The sequence below is a fragment of the Siniperca chuatsi genome, linkage group LG18 (assembly GCF_020085105.1).
Source record: "Siniperca chuatsi isolate FFG_IHB_CAS linkage group LG18, ASM2008510v1, whole genome shotgun sequence".
NCBI classification, from domain to species: domain Eukaryota; kingdom Metazoa; phylum Chordata; class Actinopteri; order Centrarchiformes; family Sinipercidae; genus Siniperca; species Siniperca chuatsi.
Window position 1 is genome coordinate 25,930,429 of NC_058059.1, and position 25,133 is coordinate 25,955,561.

Below are 25,133 nucleotides of genomic sequence, written 5' to 3' on the forward strand. Positions count from 1 at the left end.
GCTCGCCAGCCCAGCTTCTGAAAGAGTCCCAGCAAGAAGTGTTGGTGATTCACCGTGAGGACAATGAGTGTCATTACATATGTGCGTAGTAGTAGAGTAGCGGGGGGAATTTGCAATCCACTTGCCAATTTTTAACCAAAACTTAAAACGCTTACAACAGTGAAAATGTTGGTGAGAAAATTCTGAAGAAAATCACACATTCTGCAGGTTTCAAGTACTTTGGTGATGTTTGATCAATACTGACCAAAAAAGACAATGTGCATACAGTACAAATTACAGCAAGATATTGAATATCACTGCGGACTCACCCATCACTGACCGATCTGAACACCATTTTAAACACTTCACTTCTACCATCTAGAGAATGTCTATCAGTTTTGGTAGCATTTGAACGAAGACTTGTGGAAATATAGATGTTAAATGATTGTAGAACTTGTAATAACGAGAAGGAATGAAGTCACACATCTTGTGATAATTTATGCTTTATGGTTGCTTTATGAACAGTTAAAAAAAGACCCAACCGATTATTACAAGTAAGTAAGTAAGGAAAAACCCTCAGGTGTTGATAACCTTGATGTGAAGTAACGGAACCCTGAAACAGAACTGATTGCTCTACCGATTTCTTACATCATTAACTTAAGTTTAGAAAAATGTGTTTGTCTTTCTGAATGGAAAATAGCCAAGATTGTTCCACTAGCTAAGAATGGTAAAGACCCATTCTCAAGTAAAAACAGTCAACCATTAAGCCTACTACCCGCGTTGAGTAAAAGTTTGGAGAGAATAGTATATGAAAGTAAATACAAAAGTATTTCTTTAAAAATGATTTAAATACAGTGTATCAGCATGCATATAAAAAGGGGCACTCTACAACTACGGCAACTACTTGATCATAAGTTGTTACTGAATAAGTTAAGCTGTCATGGCTTTGAAGCATCTGCTGCTGCGTGGATCAAAAGCTATTTCACCAACAGGAAATATACTGTACATTTTAATGGTAGTTATTCAGAGCTAAGAGCAGTGAGTTGTGGACTGCCTCAAGGAAGTTGTTTTGGGCTGCTTTTGTTTCCATTTTTACAAATGATTAACCTAATTTTGAATTATGCCACCATTGCAGATGATTCTACAATTTATATCAGCACACACACCTGGAGAACTTAAATACTTAAAGTATTCATTAAGAGTTGCACCAATTTTACACTTAACTGTAGAAGATACAGATGTTGCACAAGTAACAGATGCAAAGCTATTAGGGATGACTTGATAGTAAAATGTCTTGGAACAGTCAAATTGATCAAATTGTGGTCCAAATAGGCAGAAGCATGGCTGCTATAAAACACTAGAAGACTCATGCACAGCTATGAGCAGAGCTAGGTTACAGGTAGCTCAGAACAAAGCTGCTTGCATTGCTCTTCAGTGCCCATATCGAACAGGAGTAAGTACAATGAATAATCATTTAGCTTGGTTAAGTGTAAAAAGCAGGTTGCATTATTCTCTACATTATTAAAAATATAACAAAAACCCCAGAAATACTTTATAGTAACCTATCATTTTTTTCAGACAGACATCATTATTCTTCTCGGCAGTCATCAAAGGGTCTTTTTCTGTTGCCTCTGTGTGGAACCAGTTTAATACAGAGAACAGTTCATTATCAAGTAATGGTGACATGGAATACATTACCACGTTTTTTGATTTCAGAAAGTAATACATTTAACAAAAAGTTAAGATTGTATTTGTTTACACAAGGAACATTTTTATTCTTGAAGATGTGATATGGATGTAGAGAGCCATCCATCCCACGTTTATTTGTGATTTAGTGGATGAGTTGCTAAGTGATTTCTTTTCTCAATTATGTAAGAGATTAAATTAGCAGTTTTGGTCGTGGGAAAGTGTGGAAAATATTTTCCTGTTAATCATCATTGATATTGACATATATACACAATCAAGTTCAATAATCATTCACGTTGTGTGGCTCAGTGAAAGCACTGGCCTGCTTGTACAGCCCATCGTGTGACGAAGTTCTCTGCCTCTCCTGTGCAACGGCACTCCTATTTGTGTATGCACTCTGCAGCACACAGGGCAGAGTGACCTTCCCCTTCCCTGTGTTCCTAGCGAATGAATTAGCTCACTCTGATATTACTTGATCACAAAAGATATGTTTCCTGATTAATACATATAGTGTTGTAACAAAGCCTTTAATTTTATATATTTTAGAACATACTATAGATTATAACAAGTGTCTACAGTGGATGGACATATATGAGAGTTGAGAGAAGAAAATGTGCATGCTCTCTGTACACATGTAAGACCAACTGCTGTGGGCTTTGATCGCTTATTGCAGAGTTATGACGTGCTCCATTTTAATCAAAGAAACATTGAATTTATGATCCAGAAGCAACACATGAAACTTTGTATTTCATTGAACTGAGCCTGGGAAGGTTTGTGATAAACTCTTTCTGTCAAATTAAAAGACAGAAAAGATGCTCTTCCCAGGAGTCATAGCTCTCTGCCCAGATCCTCCTGTTTTAACCTTGTCCTTTTCTTTACCCAATGTATTCCAGGACAGTCAGGTAATCATGTTTTCATGTCTTTAATCAGACGTTTCCTTGTGTAATGGCGCCCTCGTGCGGGTAAAAGTGTAATGGCACAATAATTCATAACCAGTGACTGTCAGTGACTTGTGTTTTGATTATGGACCAATGAGGAACATCCCAACAACCAGCCAGAAGGCGCATGTTTTCAAAATATAAGTGAATGAACAACTGAGCCTGTTCAGTTGCTTCATGAACCAACTCGGTTTTACGTGTGCTTTGTTTTGATATTGCAGTAAAATCTATATTGCACTGGACTCTGTTAGACTCAAGTGTTTTCTTGAAGAAGAATTAAACAGTGTGTGAGAGGACCTGAAGACATCTGGCCCAGCTGAAGGCTTCTCTCCCACAAAAGCTGTCCGAGATCCTCAACCTCAAAGTCTGAAAAGGTCATCAGTGGTGGTCACAGTCTTTCCCCTAAAACATCAAAAGGAATTACAGTAGTGAGTATGCTGGTTTCATCCTGTGCAAGTTTATGCATCAACACTTCTTCTTTTCTTTCTCTTAAAGATGAGTTCCATCTTTGGCTCTATTTTCAAGGATTTCTATGAAGTACAGAAGTACGGCAGCATCTATATTGGTTGCACGGTTAATGCAATTTTTCTGCTCTCACCATGCATGTCATAGCATTATCCCTTGCACACTGTTTACAGTGTTGCTTCATCACAGCAATTACAGTTCCTTTACATTGGACTTGGTGAATGGCTTATGTATCTGGGAGCCATGTTAAAACCTCTGGTGTTTTTGGACTGTTGCCTGTTATAGGACTCTGAACTTTTGGACAGTTGCCTGACCCTTACTTGAAGAAAAGATGAACCAGACAATACAACATTTAGGGGTATTTTCAGTTTTCTTTACTCCATAGAAAAAATTGTACATGCCCCATATACCTCAAATAGAAAACAGAATCAAAATACATATATCCAAGAAGCAAAACTATGAGAACCATGAGTGAGCTGAATCTAATTATGGAATCCAGGTACACACCTGCTCTGGAGGATAGAGGCCCTGAGATGAAAGTTTTAATATTGCTTTGTCAGAATTTTCAACTATTGTTTGAATAATCTAATGGCACGGTATTCCAGCAAGCATTTGCTATCATTGTATGCAACTGCTATTGAAACTTTTCTGCTCCACTCCACCTCCAAGTAGCACAAAGAATGTCCTGTAATTTATCCCTGGCCTCTGAAACAGCTGCCATCACATTCAAACAAGTACTCCAGAGGACAGATTTTGGTGCTAGGTGAGCATGCCGATCTACTGAGTTGTGACAGTGAAGAGTAATTGAGTAGGAACTGGGTTTGAACATTTGTGTGAGAGCTGCTCCAGCTCAGCGTCTTTTCTCCTCAATTCTGCAATGTCTCGCTACATCTTCTCCCAAAGCTCAGCTGTTCTCGCCTCAGTTTTCTGCCGGGATCAGATCTTCAGGATCGGATCTTAATGTGTGCTTCTTTTCTCAATGATACGGACCATCTTGGTGAAAATCTTCTCGCTGTCCGTCACTGCTTTATCAACAGAGGGACTGATAGCCTTCAAAGTCTGCTGAAGCATCTTCACTTCTTTTTTCTGTGCCCTTGATTCTCTGCTGGATTTTTCCCCAGGTGTCCCCGAGCTCCCTCTGCCTCTCAGTCCTTACTGCTGCAGCTGACTCTGACATCAGGGAATAGTTTATGGACACTTCAGCAGATCCAGACAAATTGAACAGCCAAATTTGTCCTGGTCCAGTTGAATATCTCACTGCGCCATTTTACTTACTTTGAATCTAAATCTATCTACCTCGGAATAACAGCAAATGAGTCTCCTTGCAAGAGTTGAAAGCTGTGTTGCAATCCAAACCCAGTTCCTTTTGGTTGTGACTCGCTGATCTGCAGTGCAATGTGCACTTTCCCAACATATTGGTTACAAACATCTGTAAACTGGAGGATCTGTGAAAAGGGCAGAAACAGGAAACATCTGGACAGAATAGGACTGGCTGTGTTTAAGAGCAGGAAGAAGGAGGAGGGATCCGGTTGTGATTCAGTCGTAGAATAGAGGGGGTTTCAACAAGGCAGTGTAAGCGTACAGACCCCGTTTACAATATAAAATTCTGAATCTAATAGATAAAGCTGGAAGACTTACTAGAAAAGCAGTTTTTTCTTACTGTACACAGTTAAAACAAACTCTACAAAGAGGAAACACCATTATTGCTGATTGTGTTAATCCAGACCTGCCAACATTCACTATAGTTTGGTGTGTTTGGAGCAGCTGTGTGACATGACTTCATTTAAGTGACACTCAGTGGCCACTTCATTAGGTATACCTGTACAATCTAATGCAATCCAACAACAGTCCTGCCATAATATTTATCTTTATTATCTATCTTTAAAGGTGGTGTTGCACTGGACTGCATTGTATTGAAAGGTGCTTCTAATTTTTTGTCCTTCCCATCTACATACATGAGGGAGGCAGAATATTTGATATGTTTATTACTGAGGTTATAATTAAAGACGGCGTTTTATTTCCGTTAACGTCACCAAAAAAATTATGAGCTTCATAAAGATAGATATTATAGCAGAACAGTTGATTTGGATTACATTAGATTGTATAGGTGTACCTAATAAAGTGGCCACTGAGTGTATAATTGCTTGTCACCCCAGGTCATTTGAACCTGTTGAGTTTTTTTATCGTCCATTTCCTCTATTTATCAGGGTACATAATCAGAATCAGAATCAGAATCAGAAATACTGGTTGGATGGTTTGGACGTGGCTGACTGCAAAACCCCCATGTTACTGGCGGGGTGATATTGGCATTCACTGAACAAAACATTGCTGTAGGAAAATTCTTTGTTTTCAAACCTTTGTAAAAATTACCTGAAGCCCCAGAACTCTCGGGGCCGCAAGCTCCAAGCTTACAGTGTGTCAACTGGTTTGTGCAAATTTGATTGAAAATGTGTTTAGCAATAAGCAGCACAAAGCATCATATCAATTCACATGATAAGGGCCTTAACGTCGGTCTTACTTTTATTACGTAATCTCCATGCCCTATCTTGAAGTGGGTCCCTGAGATGAAATTGAGCTTCAGGATGTCATTATTTCAGTTTTGTGCTTACATGTTGCGTATCCCTAAATTAATGTGTTCTGGGGGCCACGTAGCATTCTAGCATAGAAAAACTGTACACACTGCACAGAGAGTAGCAGGAATGGGGGCAAATAGGGACCTACAGCTCATTTAGGTTAATTGGCCATGCTGGTAATATACAGAGCCTCTGGTTTGTTGCTCAGCATACCTTAATGTAACTTAACTCTCCATATCTCAACCATGGTCCCTCAGACTGGATTTTGTAATTAGCTGTCTTTCTCAAAGTCATCAAATACAGTATGTCATGTTTTAGGTTGTTTCCTGCAGAAGAACTTATTTTAATTAACAGCGCCTACAGTTTGCCCAGGGGGTGGCCAGATTTTGACAGATCACTGCACAATCTTAAAGTTTGAGGACAGTAGTACAGATGCACTACAGAAGAAACAAAGTCAAAAACTTTCCATAAATGCATTTTATTCCCAATTCAGTGTCTGAAGCTGAAAAATACAGTAACATATAGCAATGCCATGGTATGAAATAACTTGGCAAAATGATCACAGACTGATAATCACAACCCAGCGGTTATCTTTTTCACAGTTACAACACTAGAAATTTTGTACACAAAAATACATGCAATGTCCCATAGAACACAATCCGTTTTTCCTCAGAGGAATTGGCTAAAAACTGAAATTTGTTTAGATCTGACATACTGTATACAAGTATCAAAACAATTGAAAGAAAGGAGTAAAGCAATACTTGTTGAAATACATAATCATGTAGAAATTGATGCTAACATACACTACATTTGGATCAAATGCATTTTGGTAATCAGTTATAGAAAACCCCCACTGCTAATGATGAGAGAAGTGATTCTAGATTTGAGATCTTTTGGTTCTTGAGTCAGCATTTGTGAGAGAAATGTTGGGTCAAGCTGCATCTAAACTAACAATGGCTGCATTTTGGAAAAGTCACTGGCACATGCTGACATGTTAGTGGGATGTTTGTAATTATTTGGGGAACAAATAATAGAAACATTTTTAAACCCACTTATCTGATAGCTACAGTTCACTTGAATAACTAGCAGGCAGACTAAACTTTAGTGCTGCTGATATGATCAGTCACTCAAAGATTCTCATTGGCTATAAAAAAACATCACATTTACTTTAACAACTTACTGATAAGTTCATGAAAACTGTGGTGACACATACTTGGCATTAATTTTATACATTTAGAAAGTCCAAATTGTAACAATCCATGCTAAATCTGGCAAAATTCTTCAAAAGAACACGAGAAAATAAGAACAAAAGAACGAGAGAATGTGCATCTTTGGCTCGTGATATACTTGCTGTTAATTAACCGTTTGTGTGTGCATGATGGCTACCACCTATAGACACCATTCAAAGGAATGCAGGATAACACACATGTCAACATGCAAGATGCCATTAAGCACATGAACAGTATGTCAGATACTATGATATCAAGTAAGGTCAACAGTAGACTGAACAAATCACAATGGCAGAAAGCTTTGAAGAGAAATTAATAGAGCTTGTCACCTTTTTCTGCCATGATCTTAGCATTAACAATATACAGTAATATGTATTGACACCATGTTATTTTTGCCTTGTGCAAAATCATAAATTCTCATGGAAGATATTCTGGCGTTTATATCCAGGCCGTGATCTGCCCCCTGGTGAATACACTTTTTAATACCCCAGGTTATGGTTGGGCGATATGACAATAATAAATAAATGAGTTGATATACATTCATCAACTGTCTGAGATTTTACCATACCATTTATGCCTGTGTAGCTCTCCCCTCAACATCTCTGGGAGCACTAGCCATTGTGGCCACAATGTTACACATGTTGCACATAACTTTAGCTGGACTGCTTTATGACAATATTGGATTTTTACATGATTTTTGGATGATTTGTCAGGTATTTCATTTGCTACATTAACCAAAAACAGCCATTCCTGTCTGGGTATTTTATCCACAAACAATTCATTTTTGAGAAAATGTACTGTATCAAAATGATAAATGTACTATGTATCATGATATAATGAATTTTTGTGGTACACGATTACATACAGAATATTCTAAGTTGGTAAAAAGCAAATATATCACAAGCTTTTGTGGTCTTACCCAAAGTCAGATGAGAAGTGTCAGTTTCATCTCTGTACAAAATATTGTTGTCCAGATCACCTGGGTCGCCTAGCTAGAGCACATTTTGAAATAATCTAAAGTTCTCAAATGTTAAATGTTAACTAAGCACAAGCACGTTGCCTAAATAAAATTTTTGATTTAAATCAGAAACTTTCTGATTAAAGAATAAGTAAACAAGATTACAAACCTGATCAGACATGCAATGCCAGATTTTGGCAGTTTTCGATACTAAGTGCTACCAACATAGTTTGGTCTATACTAAAAAAGTATTGAGCTGAGTTTGATACCCAGCCCTCCGCACAGCATCTAGAAGTCCTGTAGTGGGGTTGCCAGGTTTGAACACTGGAGTTACCTGGGTGACTAGCTTGTAGCTAACATGTAAATAAGACAGCTCTGGAGTTGCTTGAAGGCATTGTTAGGCTAGGCTAGGCTAGCAGTTCCCCCTGCTCCAGTCTTTGTGCTGTAGCCAGGCTAAATGATCCAGTACAGTCAGAAAGGAGTGTGAACAGTGACAATGCTTTTTGCTATTTCAGTTCAACTCCAGCATAATGGAACAATGGGCAATGACTATGATGTTAAAGTGCTAACGATCAGCTTTTAAGGTGTGTGAGGATGTATGTTATATCCCTACTGGGTGAAAAGTATAGGACTTTTTATACACACCGCCCCAATTATAGTACAATACAGAAACATACAGACTAAGTATGGAGTCATGTCAAAATCGTATTTTTGTCCCCCTCACATTTATAGTTTCAGGTTGGGTTTCTCACTATAATCTCTCGGAACCGTGTCCTCTTATTGTCACTGTCACCAAAATGTAGATGAGAGCAGATGTATGTCTATATTGGACAAGCACGGATGAAATTAATACTGAATTTTACATCTGACTCTGGTCAAGACATTAAACAAGAATATGCCATTACCTGAACATGTTCAACTGTTTCTTTACTTCTTAATGAAGTTTTACCCTTCCAATAGCATGTGAAATAAATAACAAAGTTGAATATACTGCACAGCAACAGCAGAGTGACATGAAAGAATCAAAAATGTGATGCAACAATGTCAATCAATACAGAACACCTTGAACTGCAATAATAAAATAGTACAATTCTAAATACTGAACAAAAAGACAGGCTCGGTCATTCACAGGTGATGAGTGGACATTTTATGGTCTATTTATGAGGAATGCCTAATATTCCCTAGTGGTTAGAGGAACATTATAGCCATATCGTTATTGTTACAATAAGAAGAAATGTAATTGATCTTTATTAAAAGGATCTTCCCAGGGTGTTTATCATTCCAGGCAGCCACTGGTTTCCGTTCCGTTTGAAAGCCAATTAGAAGACCCTTGAAACATGCTTGGGGTGTGTAATCAGTTACATGAAATCTGCACACATTTTTGTAAACGTTACAATATTGTTGCAACATAATGTAGTTTAAGTGCAGGTTGCTTTATAAAATCTACACATTACATTACATTAGCTCATAATAATAATGTAACACAAATGAAAAATGAATGCAGACTTGATGTAGAGCTTGACTGAATCTTAGAGGCCAATACTAAAGAAAAGTCTAATTTCTTTAGCCTTTCCTTATCATTTTAATAGTCATAATGAAGACATGACCGCTTACACTGTTTTTTAGTATTTATTGTGTGTAATGTAATGCAATACACCTGTATTTTTATGATTTTATCCAAACTCATTGATTCTTACTCTATTATTAATTGACTTATTGATCTTCTTAACTTCATAATTATGTTTGTGTTTTTATTTGATTGTAATTGTCATCTCTCTGTAAAGCACATTGGTCAACATTTCTTGTTTTTAAAGTTGCTCTATAAATAAATTCACTTGACAAAACAGATATTGATATTTGAAAGTGTAAAAAATCAAATCACAATTTTGCAGTCGATAGATTTCTCATAAACACAAACGTTTTTGAAATTCTAGAGAACCATAGTGCCGATAATGCCTGTTTAAGTCCATTTACTAAAATGTATATACTTTATATCACAGCTAATCATTCTGCAAAGATATGTAGTGAGTGGGACATTTTACGAATGTCTGATCCAAATTTCATGACAATCCATCCAGCAGTTTTTGAGATATTTCAGTCTGGACCAAAATGGTGGACCGACCTACCGACCGACTGACATTGTCATCCCTAGAGCCATAACACTAGCATGGCTGAAAATAAACTTGTCAGTGCTCTCTGGTGGACCAATTATGAAATGTTTCTAAATGACCTCAAACATATCTTTGACATTTCTCTACTGACCACACCATTCTTGAGTGGCATACATTATACTCCGATACTGATATGTCCACAATAAGCTGATATATATAAATATATATCAGTCCGGCATGTTCACTGTGATGGATTACAAGACTCAAGCGAGTATCAAGCGTCTGCTAATTGATTTCCGTACCCCACAGAAATGGATGGAATCCACTGAATGCCTGGAACAGTAAGAACAGTCAATTCTAATTTCTGAAACAAAGCAGCATGACTTCCAGAATTATTAGCTGTGATGTAAAGTATATCATTTTTTGTAAATGGGCTTAAACAGGCATTATCACCATGGTCCTCTAGAATTTGCATTCAACTGAAGACTGACAATAATACTGGAGAAAAAAATGGACTAGTTGAAATAATCCTGACTAGTCCACTAAATTTTTTGTTAAGGACAATACTTGAATGAGTTCTGAAAAACAAAACAAACATCATTATACTTATATGATTCTGAATGTGATTACTCTTGACAAGTGACGATTTCATTCCTGTTTTTTACCGTTATGACTGATATCATAAATGACTGACCAGTTACCATGATTTACAACAAGGAAACATTACAAATATGACATCTATTAGTAAATGTTTAACTTAATTTCAGTTTCAGTTCTACTCTTATAGGATAATTCCAGTTTATTACAACTTGGATCTTATTTTCATTCTCTGGCCATTGTTTCCAGCAGTTATGATAACAGGGTACCTAAAGTAATAAAGAGATCTGAGAACATCAGATGATCAGACAGGTTAGAAACAAACCAACAGTTTATCCAGATTATCTAAACCGCTTTACTTGGAGATGAGACTGAACGTGAGCGCACCTGTAATGTTGTTAATAATCCCTCATTGTCCCAGACTCTGTACAGCCATCTGACAAGTATACTGACACTTAAAGGTGTCAGTATACTTCTTCAGAACTGCATGTCTGACACTCGAACATCTTTGGAAACCTCTTCCCCCCATACCTTTCCGATCTTGAAATTGGGGGGATGTGTCCGACAATTTCTGTAAGTTACTGAAACTGACAATCTGACTTTCACACCCACTTCACACAGTGATTGGTCAGCTGTGTGGAGGTGAGAAAGGAGTCGGGATTTTAACTCTCTCTAGCTCTCTTGTTTCATGTTTATTACATGACTATTTCTGTCACTTTTCATGTGAACAACTGAGTACAACACTGTGAATGTCTTTTACTGATAGGAATAATGGCCAAACCTACGGAAATAAAGTCCAATCTATGTTGTAATAAAGCAGAAATAACCTTTAAATTTAAAGGTCCAGTGTGTAACATTTAGGAGGATCTATTGGTATAAATGGAATATAATATTTATAAATATGTTTTCATTAGTGTATAGTCACCTGAAAATAAGAATCGTTGCGTTTTCATTACCTTAGAATAAGCCGTTTTTATCTACATTGGGAGCGGGTCCCCTTCCATGGAGGTCGCCATGTTTCTACAGTAGCCCAGAACTGACAAACCAAACACTGGCTCTAGATAGGACTGTTTGCGTTTTTTCGCGAGTTTTGCGGCCACCGTAGTTTCTCCAACACACTTGAAAGGGGAGGCTGATGCGAGCGGTATCCAAATGATTGCAAAGTGCAGTTTTACCACTAGATGCCACTAAATCCTTCACACTGGACATTTAACACAACATTTTGCTTTTGAAGCAGATTATTTAACAGTACTGATGCTGATGGAGTCTTCCCTTATTCCAGTGTCCTTCAGTTGGAGATCAGGAGTCAAACTATTTTAGGGTGGCTTCCCACCAACAGTCACTCTGAGGTGCAGCTTCCTGCAGCAGGTGGTGAATCAAAGATAATCCATCGTACCATTTCCCTTTGATGGCCAACGGTCAAAAAATAAACTCTTTTACAAATAAATACAGTATTTACACACAAATGATTGTTGAAAGCTTGGTACTTCATTGTAAATTGCTTTAAATTCTCTCCACCAGCTGCATTGGCATACTGGTGTAGACAACAGCTGGCTGTCTTCTGCATTATTGATTGTAATTATCACCTCGTTCAGTCCCATTCCCATGGTGTTTGACTAATTTAGATATTTTCTGTACAAAATATTAATTGTTGCTATTTGTAAACCTTATCATGTACATCAGCAAACACCTGTGACAGGAGGACTACCAACTGAGGTAGCGAGGGGTGAACAGGTGAACCAATCCAGGGCTGCTTAACACAGGCTCTTAAAGCCAACTTCATGTTTTCATATTGTTTTTGTACAACTATGAATTCTCTTATTTTGGATCAGAATTATTCAAGCTGTAAGTCACAGGGCTGAAGGTGATGAAGACACATCATCTGTCCTTTTTGCTGCAGTGTTGATCTTTAATGGTATTAATGAGGCCTTCAAACGGGGTCACGTTTTCCATGCTCACGACTCAAGACCTTTTCTGATAGATCCAAGTTCACAAGTTGAGATGTGTATTGACAATGTTGCCTACTCTTCCTCCTTGGTGTGATGTTGAAATGCAGAAAAAACATTGCAATAGCAAATTTAACCACTTGAACAACAGAGGTGTCTTCAACTTTCCATGTTGAAAACCCGAGCTCCATTTGAAGGCCGTAAAATACTGGTCTGCAAACCGAAGATCAACATCAGTAGACTAACACTCTTGTTCACATTTGTGCACGGATGCATCTTTTCACTGAAGCAGAAACCCAACATGGGCCAAAAAAACTATGTGCTTGCTCACATGTTTTTAGCAGCGTAGCGAATGACAGTGAACAAGGAAGCTTAGTCTTCCATTGACTGGATTTTTCCACTTTTAGTCTTGGTGAAAAAAACAGCAGGTGTGTTGGCATATGCAGTCACACATCCAGTATCAAAGAGCTTCTTCTACAGTGTCAGCTGCTTCTTGACTCAAATCTCTTTTTCAAGTTTTTATTCCACTGTGTTCCATCATTTAGTCTATACTTCCCAAACAAATGGGTTTGGCACAATAATGTTCCACTGGGTAAGGTCTGCTCTCATTCAAATGACATGAGGTTTGCTGGTATCTGTTGAAAGAATAGAACAGATATTTAGCACAAATATTAGAAACAGGAAAAGCTGCTAGCTCTCTCAAAAGAGAAAAAAAATGCACCAAGCCACTCTGTGCCTGTATAAAGCAGATTTAATTGGTTGATTTGATTGATTTTGGCTACTTGGGGGCAGTGCAGGAAGCTATAAATTCAAGGCTGATACATTATGACCTTATAAAGTCAATAAATGTTGTGGAGAATGTGTTAGCAAACACATTCGGAAGATACAAAGCAACATTAGCATTCATTTGGAGTCATGTGTCTGGAGACGTGATGAATTTAAGTCCAATATTCACCCTTCTTTTAGCTCTGTTTTGGTCTCCACCAAGTCCTGAAAAAAATATCTGCTGCTAAATGCTCCACTATGTTCACCAGCTAGTCGCTAACTTTGCCTGTCTGCTGTTTGGTGCTGGGCAGGTATTGTACACTGGGTTTTAAGAGCTTTTTCTCTGAAAACAGCTGCCTGCTGCTGCTGGAAATGAGGTTGATGAGAGCAGTGAGACTGAACCAAAACAGTAAAGTTGTGGGCCATAAAACCAAAACAATGAGTTGAAAGATGCTAAACACTCTTTATAGCTGAGAGGAACTGCAGAGTTGGGTGATAATGCTCTGTGGCTTTGTCACTACAAGTGAGTCCTGTCATATTATATACATTCATCACACCCATTGTAAATAAAAAAACTACATTGTAGTTTAGGAGAGGTATGGCTGCCAGGGCCAAATTTTAGAATGTTTTTTTTTTTTTTTTTTTTACAATACAACTTGGTAACGATGGTAACATTAGGGACATTTGTCTGTAGTATTACACACTCGGTATGTGCTATGGGTGTGAATTGATGTGCATTAAATGACATGGCATTGAGCAATGAGGCCGATGTGTGTGTTGCATTTAAGTGTGCCTGGCACCTGGAGAAGCTGAGGGGATGAAAAAAGTGTTTAGAGCAGCAAGTGTGTAACTGCCTCTGCAACCACAATGTCTGTTTTTTTTTTCTTTACAACATACATTTTTTCCCCCCAGCAACACAATATGTAAATCAAAAAGTGTTAAAGTTGTTGGTTGCTGGTGTATATTTTCAAACATGTCACAGCAATGAAACTAATCTCCATCTTCTCATCTCACTCTGGCTAAGACAGTAAACAAGAGGCTTTCCCAAAATATTAGGCTGTTGCTTTAAAAATGCTTATTTGCTCTTCTGGTGGCACAGTGGTTACACAACTTTATGTTAAAGAGAGCTGTCTTTAATTTGAAGTGATCACAAAATAGATACTATACATATTTAAAGAAAGAAACAATGAATTGTGAGATTGAGTATATTGAAATAGGCATATACATAAGTCAACAGAAAAACAAGAACAAAGAAACTAAACAAATGGAGGATAGTGAACCTAACTTGGTCAATATATTCATTGATGCATGTAAGATTAAAGACAACAAACTAATATCTAATATCTAATATCATGAATATACAATAGAATACAAAAGAATGCCTGGAGTTATCTGAAGATGACTGGAATGACATACAGGAAAACCAGGCTACCAACTCAAGGTCCTGGAGAGAGTTCTGATGGAAGAACATAAGACGATATTTTTTGACTCCAAAATGTATTCAATTGGGTTATCAGGGATAGGATGAATGCTGGAGGCAGTGTGGTAAAAAAAAACATTTTCATATTTCTGGGCATGCCTTTCAGTTTTTTCACAGTGGTAAGAAAGAATAAAACATTTGGGAACAGATGTTGATTGCTCTTTTGGCACATAATACCTGGGCAAAATCCCAGACAAACTCATGGCTCCTATAAAGGGCGACTGATCAACATGTAAAATATTGGGAAAATTGTCCATTTAGAATGGTACACAGTGGTGAAACACAGGTAGAGAAGAGAGTCTACTCTTTGTTCCTGTCTCCCAATTTCTGCTGATGGTTCAAGTATTTACGGTTAGAACTTTGCTGACATATACTGTATATTACCATTTCTATTCAGCTGTCTCTTCAGGAAAAAGAGTTGTTTCATCTGACGAAAACTGACCCATGGTCCAAACAGATGCTTGTGTGCTGAACATACCTGAGGTCTACTGCTCCTACAAGCCTCCTCCAGGTTTTTGTGCCAGATGATTGCTGAAAACCTGGATCCTGTCTGGAACTTGTAAACATTGCCTGTGAAGTGACACAAATTGCTCTGTGTGATTATCTGAATTTAAATGAAGGAAAAAGAAAACAGCAGGAGCTCTGTTAGTGGTGTGAAGCTGACCTTTGTCCGGGTCATTGAGCTGGAAGATGTTGGGTCTGGCTGGGTCATCTGGCAGCACCACCATCCATCCAGTCACACACACCTTCTTACAGGGGCTGGACTTATACTGTGACAAACACAGGATTACAGCGGATCAGATTCACAGCAAAACTAAACACATTTGAGCTGCCATGACCACAATAAAACAAAGGCGTGAAATGCATTTCTCCACTTGTGCTCACTGTGTTTCGGACATGGCTTGCATTGTTTACCAGGACAGAAACCTTCACCTGCAGTAAAAATTGCTGATAGTGAAGACAACATGAAGCAAGTTGAAGGACTCAGAAGACTCAGTAATCGTCTACTTTTAAGTAACACACTATAGCAAAGCAACCCTGTCTCCTAGAAATTACGTTTATATATTACTAAATTGTTTTCTCAAAAACTTCATTGCTGCCTGGATTATGTTCACAGGCAATATTTTTTTGTCGCAGGAAGGTGGTCGTGGTGGATGGGGGACGTATAAAGTGCAGGACTTTGACTCCAGAGTCCAGGGTTCACATCCTGAGTCCCGTCTGTGTTTAGGCTTAGGCAACAAAAGCACTTTGGTTAAGGTTAGGGAAAGATGGTGGTTTCAGTTAAATATTAATAAACATGTCTTCTCTCGTGCTTCAAGTTACTGCGCACTTTTTCTATTAAAACATTTTTTATAATGCTGTAGTTGCTGCGAGTGGATACTGTATTGCAAGATCAGATATTTTGGTGGAAAACAAATGAAATACCCTGTCAGTGAACATTTTACTGATACATTCAGAATCAACATTATTATAACATTACAATTAACTAATGTCATCATTATATTGATAAAAAATGTATTTGCTGTTGCAAATTTGTTGTATATAAATATAATAATAGAATATAATTTTATTATCCATCACAGTTAATAAAGAAGGAAAACATAATGATGTTGGCTATTAATTTTTGGACAGCAATAATCTTTTCAATAGTGACATGAGGGTTTGTCACTCTGAATCACTAAGTGAATGAAAGAGTGTAAACACAATTATTATGGGGTATGTAATTAAAGCATTATACTGGCTGATAATGTTCGACACACTCAGCTAGTACTGCCTTGGTGATATCAACAGATGAAATCCAACGCTGATCTATAAATCAATTTCTACACCGGAGGCTGCTATACATCATGATGCACCAGTTTTGTCCAGCACTGATCCTACTGACGTGGAAGTTATGTTATGGGCGTTCAGAGTGAAAACAGCGCTGTGATAAAAAAACACAAAGGAAGTCCAGTCTGAGTAACAGATCCATGAGTATGAAGGTTTATCAGATGCCGAAACACTTGGCTTGCCTCAGAGATTGCAGGGTAAACAGTGGGAACCTGCCGTTCACATTACAAAGTCGGAACAGTTTCATGTTCTTTAAGCATCAAACTTACATGTTTCCTCTCAGAGGCCCTCAGTGCTTTCGCCCCATAGAATGTTAGTGTTGATCCAGACAAAGTGATCCAAAATCTGGTCCACGATGACAACTGCAACACAGCATATAAATGGATATGTTGAAAACATCTCACTCACTCTCATTAGATAATTCCTTTGCTGACATGGTGAACCATATTTAAAGAAAAGAGAGCAGCTTAAATCACAGTGAAAACAAAGAACACCTTACCCTGGGCTTCCGTCCCTCTTTCAGCAGCGTTTTCCTTCGCAGGGGTCCTTCAATGGTCACACTGCCGGCCTCGCTGCATCCATAGCAGGAGTTGGCAGCAGAGGAGCTATGGGTGATGGAAAGTGAAAACATTACAATTAACTGTAACAGATTTCTGCTCAGTATTCAGAGTTCAGTGTGTGCAATTCACTGTTTGATACAAATATGATGCTCTATGAGGACAGTGATGGTTCTATAGTATACAGGTTTTCATTTCAGTCAAACTGATTTCACTGATTAGTATAGAAGAAGAACTAATCCTTTAAGTGCCTGTTTTATTAAAAGCACACCGTATGCTGATTTAATACTTAAAATTAGCTACATGAAAAGCACTGTGTATTTCAACAGTGTATGCCAACGACAATGAATCACCTTCTTATAGAGATAGCATGCAAGTGACCAACATTGACATTATGGTTCACAGAGTTCACAGAAGTTAGCTTTTGTTATAGGTAGATGATTAAGACAGACACAAGACAAACATAAAGCACACCGCCTCTGCAGTGAAGTACAGGAGGCCAAAGTCATGATACGATTTGATCAAAGTCACCTGTTGTCAGCAACCCCACTAACTTGGGTTAGCTGTCATTTATAAAAAAAAAGCATTAAGACGTTTTGCTGATCATAGAGCCTTCAGCCATGTTCCAATTATAGCAGAAAATAGTCTTTGCCCTCTTCATTATTGTTAACAATGCAATGCATTTTTAACCCCGGGTGTGGAGCAGCGTTGCACAGAAAGTTCATATTGATCCTGAGTTGCAATCAAAGATGGAAGATAAATTCATAACGTATCTATGCAATTACAAATCATCATCATCATCATCATCATCATATTAGGACCAAACTAAAACACATTTGCTGGGTGAAATATCAGCCTTCAGATTCAACTGACAGATTTGTTACACAAACACTACTCTCTAGTATCTATTCTCACTAGTCTCTGTAGTGAGTATAGTGATCATAACAGATAATGATAGAATACAAAACTTGCACATAGCTAGAAGTTAACACTAAGTATTTGCTAATTGCTATTTGCCTATAATCCCCCCAAGAATCCTACACTGAGCAATGTGGCACATGCAGTGCAAGAGTGTTTTTCCACAACAATGTGAACACATCTAGGGGTCATGAATGCCCTGAAGGTGACACTAGAGGAAAGATCATGGATTCTTAAAAAATCAAAAGGTCTTATGTGTTTATTTAATTTCATGATAATTTTCCTACTAGTAAAACATGCAAATAAGACAGCTTTGGATTTAGGCATCGTTGAAAGCGCTAGCAGTTAGCATTTCAGTCTTTGTGCTAAGCTAGCCACAGCTCCAAACCGAAAGTGGACCTGAATGGATTGAATTTGCTGCTCACAGTAACCAGCATCAATGCTTCAATCCATGATTTTTATTTTTTTTTTTTTTACACCTTAAAACCTTTTAGAGTTTTTAACAGCTCACATCATTTTTATTTTTATTTTTACAGTGCTGGAAAAAATTCTACATCAACATCTCTTTCCAGGTTCAGTGTCGCTGCCGACAGTTTTCATCAGAACCAAACCAGTCTCAATTTAAACTTTTGACAATGTGTTCTGTCAGTTTTGGTCAAACTATCTGCTTGAGATTTGGTGAACTGACCCTTTAGATACTTAAGAGACTACTATATTACAAAATTCAGCCAGTGCACCTGTAGCTAGAAAGTGGAATGTACAGCCCACATCCAAATCTAATTTCTGAAAGCTGAGTTGACACCACCAGCATGCAGTGAGGGGATGAGGTGAGATAGCACATTAGAATGAGCCTAACTTCTATTCCCCCATAAAGATGAGTTCATTCTTATTTCAAGTGATATTAACTTCTTGCTCTCCCACTTCACTGTACCTGTAAACATAGCTGCGGCTCCGGGGGGAGTTGCGAAGCGGGACCCTCCAGTTGGGGCCCAGTGTTGCGTACATGCGGCCCCTGTTTGTCACACATTGTCATAGTCAGTCTGAAGGGCTCATTGGATTGGCCTCATGTCACCAGATAACCCAGATTATTCAACCAAAGCCAATTCCATCCATTTACTGCGATACATATCACTCTGAGACCAAACACGATCACATTGTCCAATCACAGCCTGTTTTTAATCTGCCACTCAAAGACATAAATTAATCTATATAAATCTTCTTGCCGGGACAAACAAAGATAAACAGTATGATTAACTTGATGTAGGATGTTCAACATTCAAATACATTGATATTATATGCATAATGAATATGGTGCAGGCAGGTGACAGAAATACATTTCTAAGACAAATTCAAATAAAGTTTAAAGTATAAGTCTGGTGATATTCTATATTTGTCTTATTGTCAACAAATCCCATGTGCAGAGCCAAACCAACAATGAGTTGATCCTACTAACAAGTATTGTGTGTGTATCCAAAGAGTGGTACTGTATATCTTCTTCCTCTGTGCCATAGAGCTCCACTGTTGTCCAAAAACACACTATTGCACTGGGTGACATGTTCCTTCATCACCATGAACACACACACTGTAGTTTATTCTGACTCAGTCCCACACACACCGTCCTGCTGCCCCAAACACTCTCTAGAGCACCAAATGTGGATTAATCCGCAGCTGAAAATAGTCCCCAACAGATGCACTATTTACTCCTGTTTGATAAAACCTACAGTGAGCAGCTGTTTTAGGAAATTACTGAAATGAAACTATATATTTGCGTTTTTTTTCTTCAAGATTTCAATGGGCTTGGAGCTGAGAGCCACAGACAGGGTAGGGTAGTCACAAAGTGCTGAGAGATGGACTAACACATTGTTGGTTTAGTCTTTTCATGGGATTTTTTTTACTATAAGAAAAATATAGAATATTGTCAGCTTCATTATTTAACAGAACATTACTGTAGGTTTATAATCACTTTGAGGTGGTGAAATTGTTTAAATAGGTAAATAAATCACTTTAATGCTGTAGTCTTTACAAGAATAAATGATTATATATTAGGTAGGTATATGTAGGTTACATGTGATGATTGGCTCTCACCTATCCATTCCAGGTGACAGCTCTTCCCCAAAAGAGCTTTCACTGCTGCCTATTAGGAAAACAACAACAACAACCAAGGACAGGTTTATTCTTTGGTCTCAGTTTTGTGAGAAAAGCTAATTAGGCATTTGTAAATATAGTATCAGCAGAAACTGGTTACTGGAGAAACAGTTTAATTGTATTTGTCATGAACAGAATATGACTTAGTGTTTTAGTCCTAAACAGAAAAAACATTGTATCATACAGTATATACATACCTAACGACAGGCCATTGGACACAGATGTACTGTGTGGATCATTTCTGACTGGACTCTGAGACTCTAAGAAGCTGTCATCCAGCAGGTGTCGAGCTTTCTCTATGGGGAATGTGGCACTCCTGCTCTCTGACATGCCATACTGACACATCATACTGCGGACAGAGATCAACCATTAGACAGGAAAACATTCAGATGGTGGTTTCAAAGACGTTACAATGCATTTTCACACTCGTGAATTTTCATGAAAGGTCAGATTCATTCTTTCTTTTCCTATCAGTTTTCATATCATATTACCCAATAATGTACTGGCTGAGATCTGAGAGTATACAGATTCTATACAGACACAATGGTGTCCATCAAAGCAAGCAACACAAGCGCTCAGACAGGTTTTAAACCTTTGAAGTCAAGTTTAACCGCAGTATCCCATGCACTTATTTGGAAGTGACCTTTATAATTGCCTATTGCATATTAGAACTGTGTGCATACAACTATTCAGTACATTAGGAATGAAGGCCAAAACTACAGGAAATGTAGGAGTAAGGTGAATCGAGCTTTGAACTCACTTGTTCACTACTGATCAGTGGTGGAATGTAACATTTACTTAAGTTTTGTACTTTAGTACAATTTATATATATTTGTACTTTACTTAAGTATCTCCATGTTATGCAACTTTACACTTGTACTTCACTACATTTCAAAGGGAAACATTGTACTTTCTGCTCCACTACATTTATCTGACAGTTACTAGTTACAAATGAAATGCTCTGCACACCCTCACAGGTGTTTTTAATTCCTCTGGCTGATTAGACCTCTAGTCAGGTGTATGCTGGGTGGAGCTATGTTGGGTTTTACGTGATGTCAACAAACTCTATGTACTTATAAGAATGAAAATGGGGTAAGTTGTTCTGTCCTAACAGGTACAACAAAACCAACAGAAGGGTGAGGGAGATGTCAATCAAGCACCCACACAGTCCTAAGAAGATGTCTAATTAGCCAACATAAGTGAAGACACCTATGTGGGTGGACTATGGGTGTGAATGGGCTTTAACATTATTATTGTTGGCTTGGGTATGTATGGCGTATTTATTTGTATTTTATTAACAATGTGGTATGATTTTCTGTAACTGGTGTCTTACTCTGTGCTGCATGGCTTATGTGTTTGGTCTATGATATTACCATTTTATATTAACTTGTAACTGCATCTTTTATTATTTTATGAAGATCAACATTATAATTGTTGGATTTTGTTTTTGTCTTATTGTTTATTGCTGCTCTGCATGTCTGCATGTGTCAGAAAATGGTTAGAATAAGTATTGTGTTGCTTGCATAGCGACATGCACCGAATAGTGGAAAGTGTTGTTGTATTATTGTACTAATGTTTTGCTGTTTCCTGTTGCTCTGCATGGCTTGTGCACTGTCTCGAGAATGCTTATTTTGTTGCCATTGCTGTCTTTATGGCGTCTTGTTTTCTTCCAGCTGGCTAACAGTGGCACATTTACAGAAATGTTGATTAATGTGTGTTGTCCTTGTAGATAAATAAATAAAATGGCAGATATTACATACAAAATGTATGATGACTTATAAAATATGATGCATTATTATTGATTAAACTATGAACCAGTAAAATAACTGGTTAGAATTTGCTCTACCGAGAACAGCTACAACATTAAAATGCATCAGTAGTAACAAATCAGTAATATAAAAATATAACAGTGACAGGATTCACTCTGCATAAGTAGAAGTATTTTAGAGTATTTTAGAGTATTGTAGATTTTTTTTTACTTTTGATATGTAAAATACATGTTTCTGATAATACTTACATAGTCAAGTAATATTTTGAAATATTAGTATTTTTACACTGTGGTATTACTTAAGGAAAGCATCTGAATACTTATTTCACCACTGCTTCTGATATTGTATTGGCTTTGCTGAACGTAGGCTGCTGCCAGCTTTTAGCTGCATAAGCTAATGTTTTTTGTTTGTGTAGCACAACATACTTCAGCTTGCTACGTTACAATCAATTGCTATATTTTAGGCACCCAGCTGTACTCTCATCTCACAGAAGACTTAGAGTTTGCAGGTTGGACTTTAACATGGATTTAGATAGATTTTATTTGTTGTATGAATAAATGCTGAATCTAACTTTGGGAAAGACCTGTCATACTCACTTGTTTCCCAGACTATGGCTCTTCCTGTGATGAGAGGGAGGGGGGGTGGGAATATGAACCCCTACAGAGGCATCAGGGCAGGTAGGCCGTCGGTTATACCTCAGAGAGGCAGATACCTCAGACAGACCTGAAATACAAAAAACAGGTAATTACTGCTAACAGCATCGATTATGCTGTTGAATAAAAACATCTCTAGACTTTGACAAGGTGGTAGGAAAAGGTTTCTCTTCAGTGTCAAGTGTACAATTGTTAGAGCCAGAGTAAGGATCAGTTAATGTTTGTGTTTGTGTTTGTTCTTCGTCCAAATTTTATTAATGTCAGTGTAGCCATGCATGCGCAATGATACTGCTTTCTAATACTGCTTACCTAAATCTTAGAGGACACTTTTTTCACTTGTACCTCACCCTCATCCATAGCATTTAAAGGTCTTAATGTATGTGCTACGAAAGTATAGCCTCTCTGGCTACATATGGGCTGCCCTACCTTATTGGTAAAGGTTGTTGGGTCTGTATGCAGTCTGAAAGAAATACCTGGAGACACTACTCAGGGCTTAAAAACCCAAACTTAAACCACTTCTGAAACCAAACCTATGCTCTTGACAGATAACAAGAACTTCTCTAAAACACATTACTTTGATGAACACATGTATGTTAATGCCTGTTAGTTGCTGTTGGGCCCCTATTGACCCCTCACATCTTACCCTTGCCCTGGAAAAGGGCGGCAGTACATCAAGTAAAGTGCACACATAAGACTATATATGACCCCCGATTCCTTGTCATGGGGAAAATATAGATCTGAAATGGGACTGTGTATATCTGCTCTTCTTCAAATATACTTTCCATCAAATCCACTAGATAGAGCCAGTGAGGTACAGAATGACCCTCAACATAAAAATCATTATTTACATCAGGAACCAATGCTGTCATCTACTGTAGTGACTCTAGCTAAATGTTCTTTGTGCCTTCTGGCAGGACTGTGTTGGATTGGTGAATTGATGCAGTGTTATCATGTACATTATGTGCCAGTGGAACCTCTGAGTCATTCTCTGTTCCCTCTCACTGGAAACCCAGTGGGACCATTCAGTCAGCTAGACGTGACCAGTTCAGACCCAGCAGGGCAGTCTGTGTTCATCATGCGCAACTTGGAATATTTCTGACTTGTATGAAGTCATTTTGTGGTACAAAGTACTATGAGCCTTATGAAAAGTAGGAACTACTGCATTAGGAAATGATTAAACACTGCAGAGGACATGCAGACAGCTGTATGTGATCAGAAATCAGAAATACTTTATTGATCCCGGGGGGAAACTCTTTTGTTACAGATTGTGCCTGTTGGATGTTTTGGTGGGGAAACACAGATATATTCCCACGGATGATGTACTATGGAATTTGTTCAAATTAGAATCTTCCATAAAAACAAGAGAAAAATGTTTACACATCTGCAATTTTGTAATCACAAAAAATAATGTGGTAAAGTGAGAATTAAAGGAATTCATGTAATATGGCAGGATGAGAGGGTTAGAGGCTGTGTTAACGTGCCTTAATTACTCTACTATTAGCTTGTAAAGACACATGCTGGTTTGGGTTGCTGCAGCTTGCTGTCTGGAGAACTGCACACTCAGCAAAATAGTGTAAAATAGGCTACATAAATACTCACTTCAAGTATACAAAAGTTATTCTCCTTTTCCACATAGTGACAAATTCGCCATTTAGCTAACAACTTTAAGGTATAAAGTCTACAGACTCTATAATGTCACTGTTTTAAAAGCTTATTCATAATATTTTGTTTTGCAAAAATGATTGCAAGTAAGAGCTGTAAACACAACGTACAATCATTTCTGGAAAAAAACATGTTGAATCAAAACACGTAAAACTGAATTTGGGAGAGTGAGATAGGCAACATTTCTTGGGATTTTTACCCATGAGGCCAAGAAGTGCAAAAAAATAATTTTTGTGGTGATAGTGTGGAAATTAGCAGTGAAAATAACGTTGACATAGTGGTAGATTACATCAACTGTAGCTCTTTAACGTTAATTATGTGAATAACTTGACCAAAGGCCAAAACAAACTTTTTGGCTGTTATCTGGTAATGTGCTTGCTCCAAGTCAGTGTTTGTAATCAGCCAAAGATGATTTGTTAGCTAAAGAAGAATTATTTTTAATCTTTGACTTTTTTTTTCTCTTTATATCTACTTTTCAGCCATGCTAGCAGCATATGTTGGTCGGTTGGTCCACCAATTTGGTCCAGACGGAAATACCACAACTATTGGATGGATTGCCATGAAGTTTGGTACTCACATTCATGTTCCCCTCAGGATGAATTGTACAAAAAATGGGATTTCTCTCACTTTTCCTCTAGCACCATCATCAGGTCAAAGTTTTGATTTGTCCAATACTGTATTTCACTATATTGTTTGTATATGTGACAAATAAAACCTATGAATACAACCTCTCTGACCCCACTCTACAATCGCAACATGACTGTGTTTTTGCACCAGTGATGGCTCTTCTCCATCACATTAATTTCACTTGTTAGAATGATAATAATAATAAACAGATAATTTTTAATGCATGTCATTATTTTTATTTGATT

General features: G+C 37.7%; 1 protein-coding gene across 4 annotated transcripts in view; it reads right to left on the reverse strand.

Moving 5' to 3' along the window:
- Nucleotides 1-6,103: 6,103 nt before the first annotated feature.
- Nucleotides 6,104-25,133, reverse strand: part of LOC122865451 (ras-specific guanine nucleotide-releasing factor RalGPS1-like) — a 156,410-nt gene continuing 137,380 nt past the window's right edge. For 3 of the 4 annotated variants that reach the window (XM_044173881.1, XM_044173884.1, XM_044173883.1), the window contains 9 exons: nt 22,543-22,669; nt 20,375-20,526; nt 20,118-20,166; nt 18,964-19,044; nt 17,057-17,162; nt 16,827-16,919; nt 15,392-15,497; nt 15,206-15,297; nt 6,104-13,117 (listed from right to left, as the gene is read on the reverse strand). In XM_044173881.1, the coding sequence (XP_044029816.1) occupies nt 13,088-13,117; nt 15,206-15,297; nt 15,392-15,497; nt 16,827-16,919; nt 17,057-17,162; nt 18,964-19,044; nt 20,118-20,166; nt 20,375-20,526; nt 22,543-22,669 (836 nt within the window). In that variant the 3' untranslated portion in view covers nt 6,104-13,087. The remainder of the gene's footprint in view (nt 13,118-15,205; nt 15,298-15,391; nt 15,498-16,826; nt 16,920-17,056; nt 17,163-18,963; nt 19,045-20,117; nt 20,167-20,374; nt 20,527-22,542; nt 22,670-25,133) is intronic. The other variant, XM_044173885.1, reaches the window with a different exon arrangement.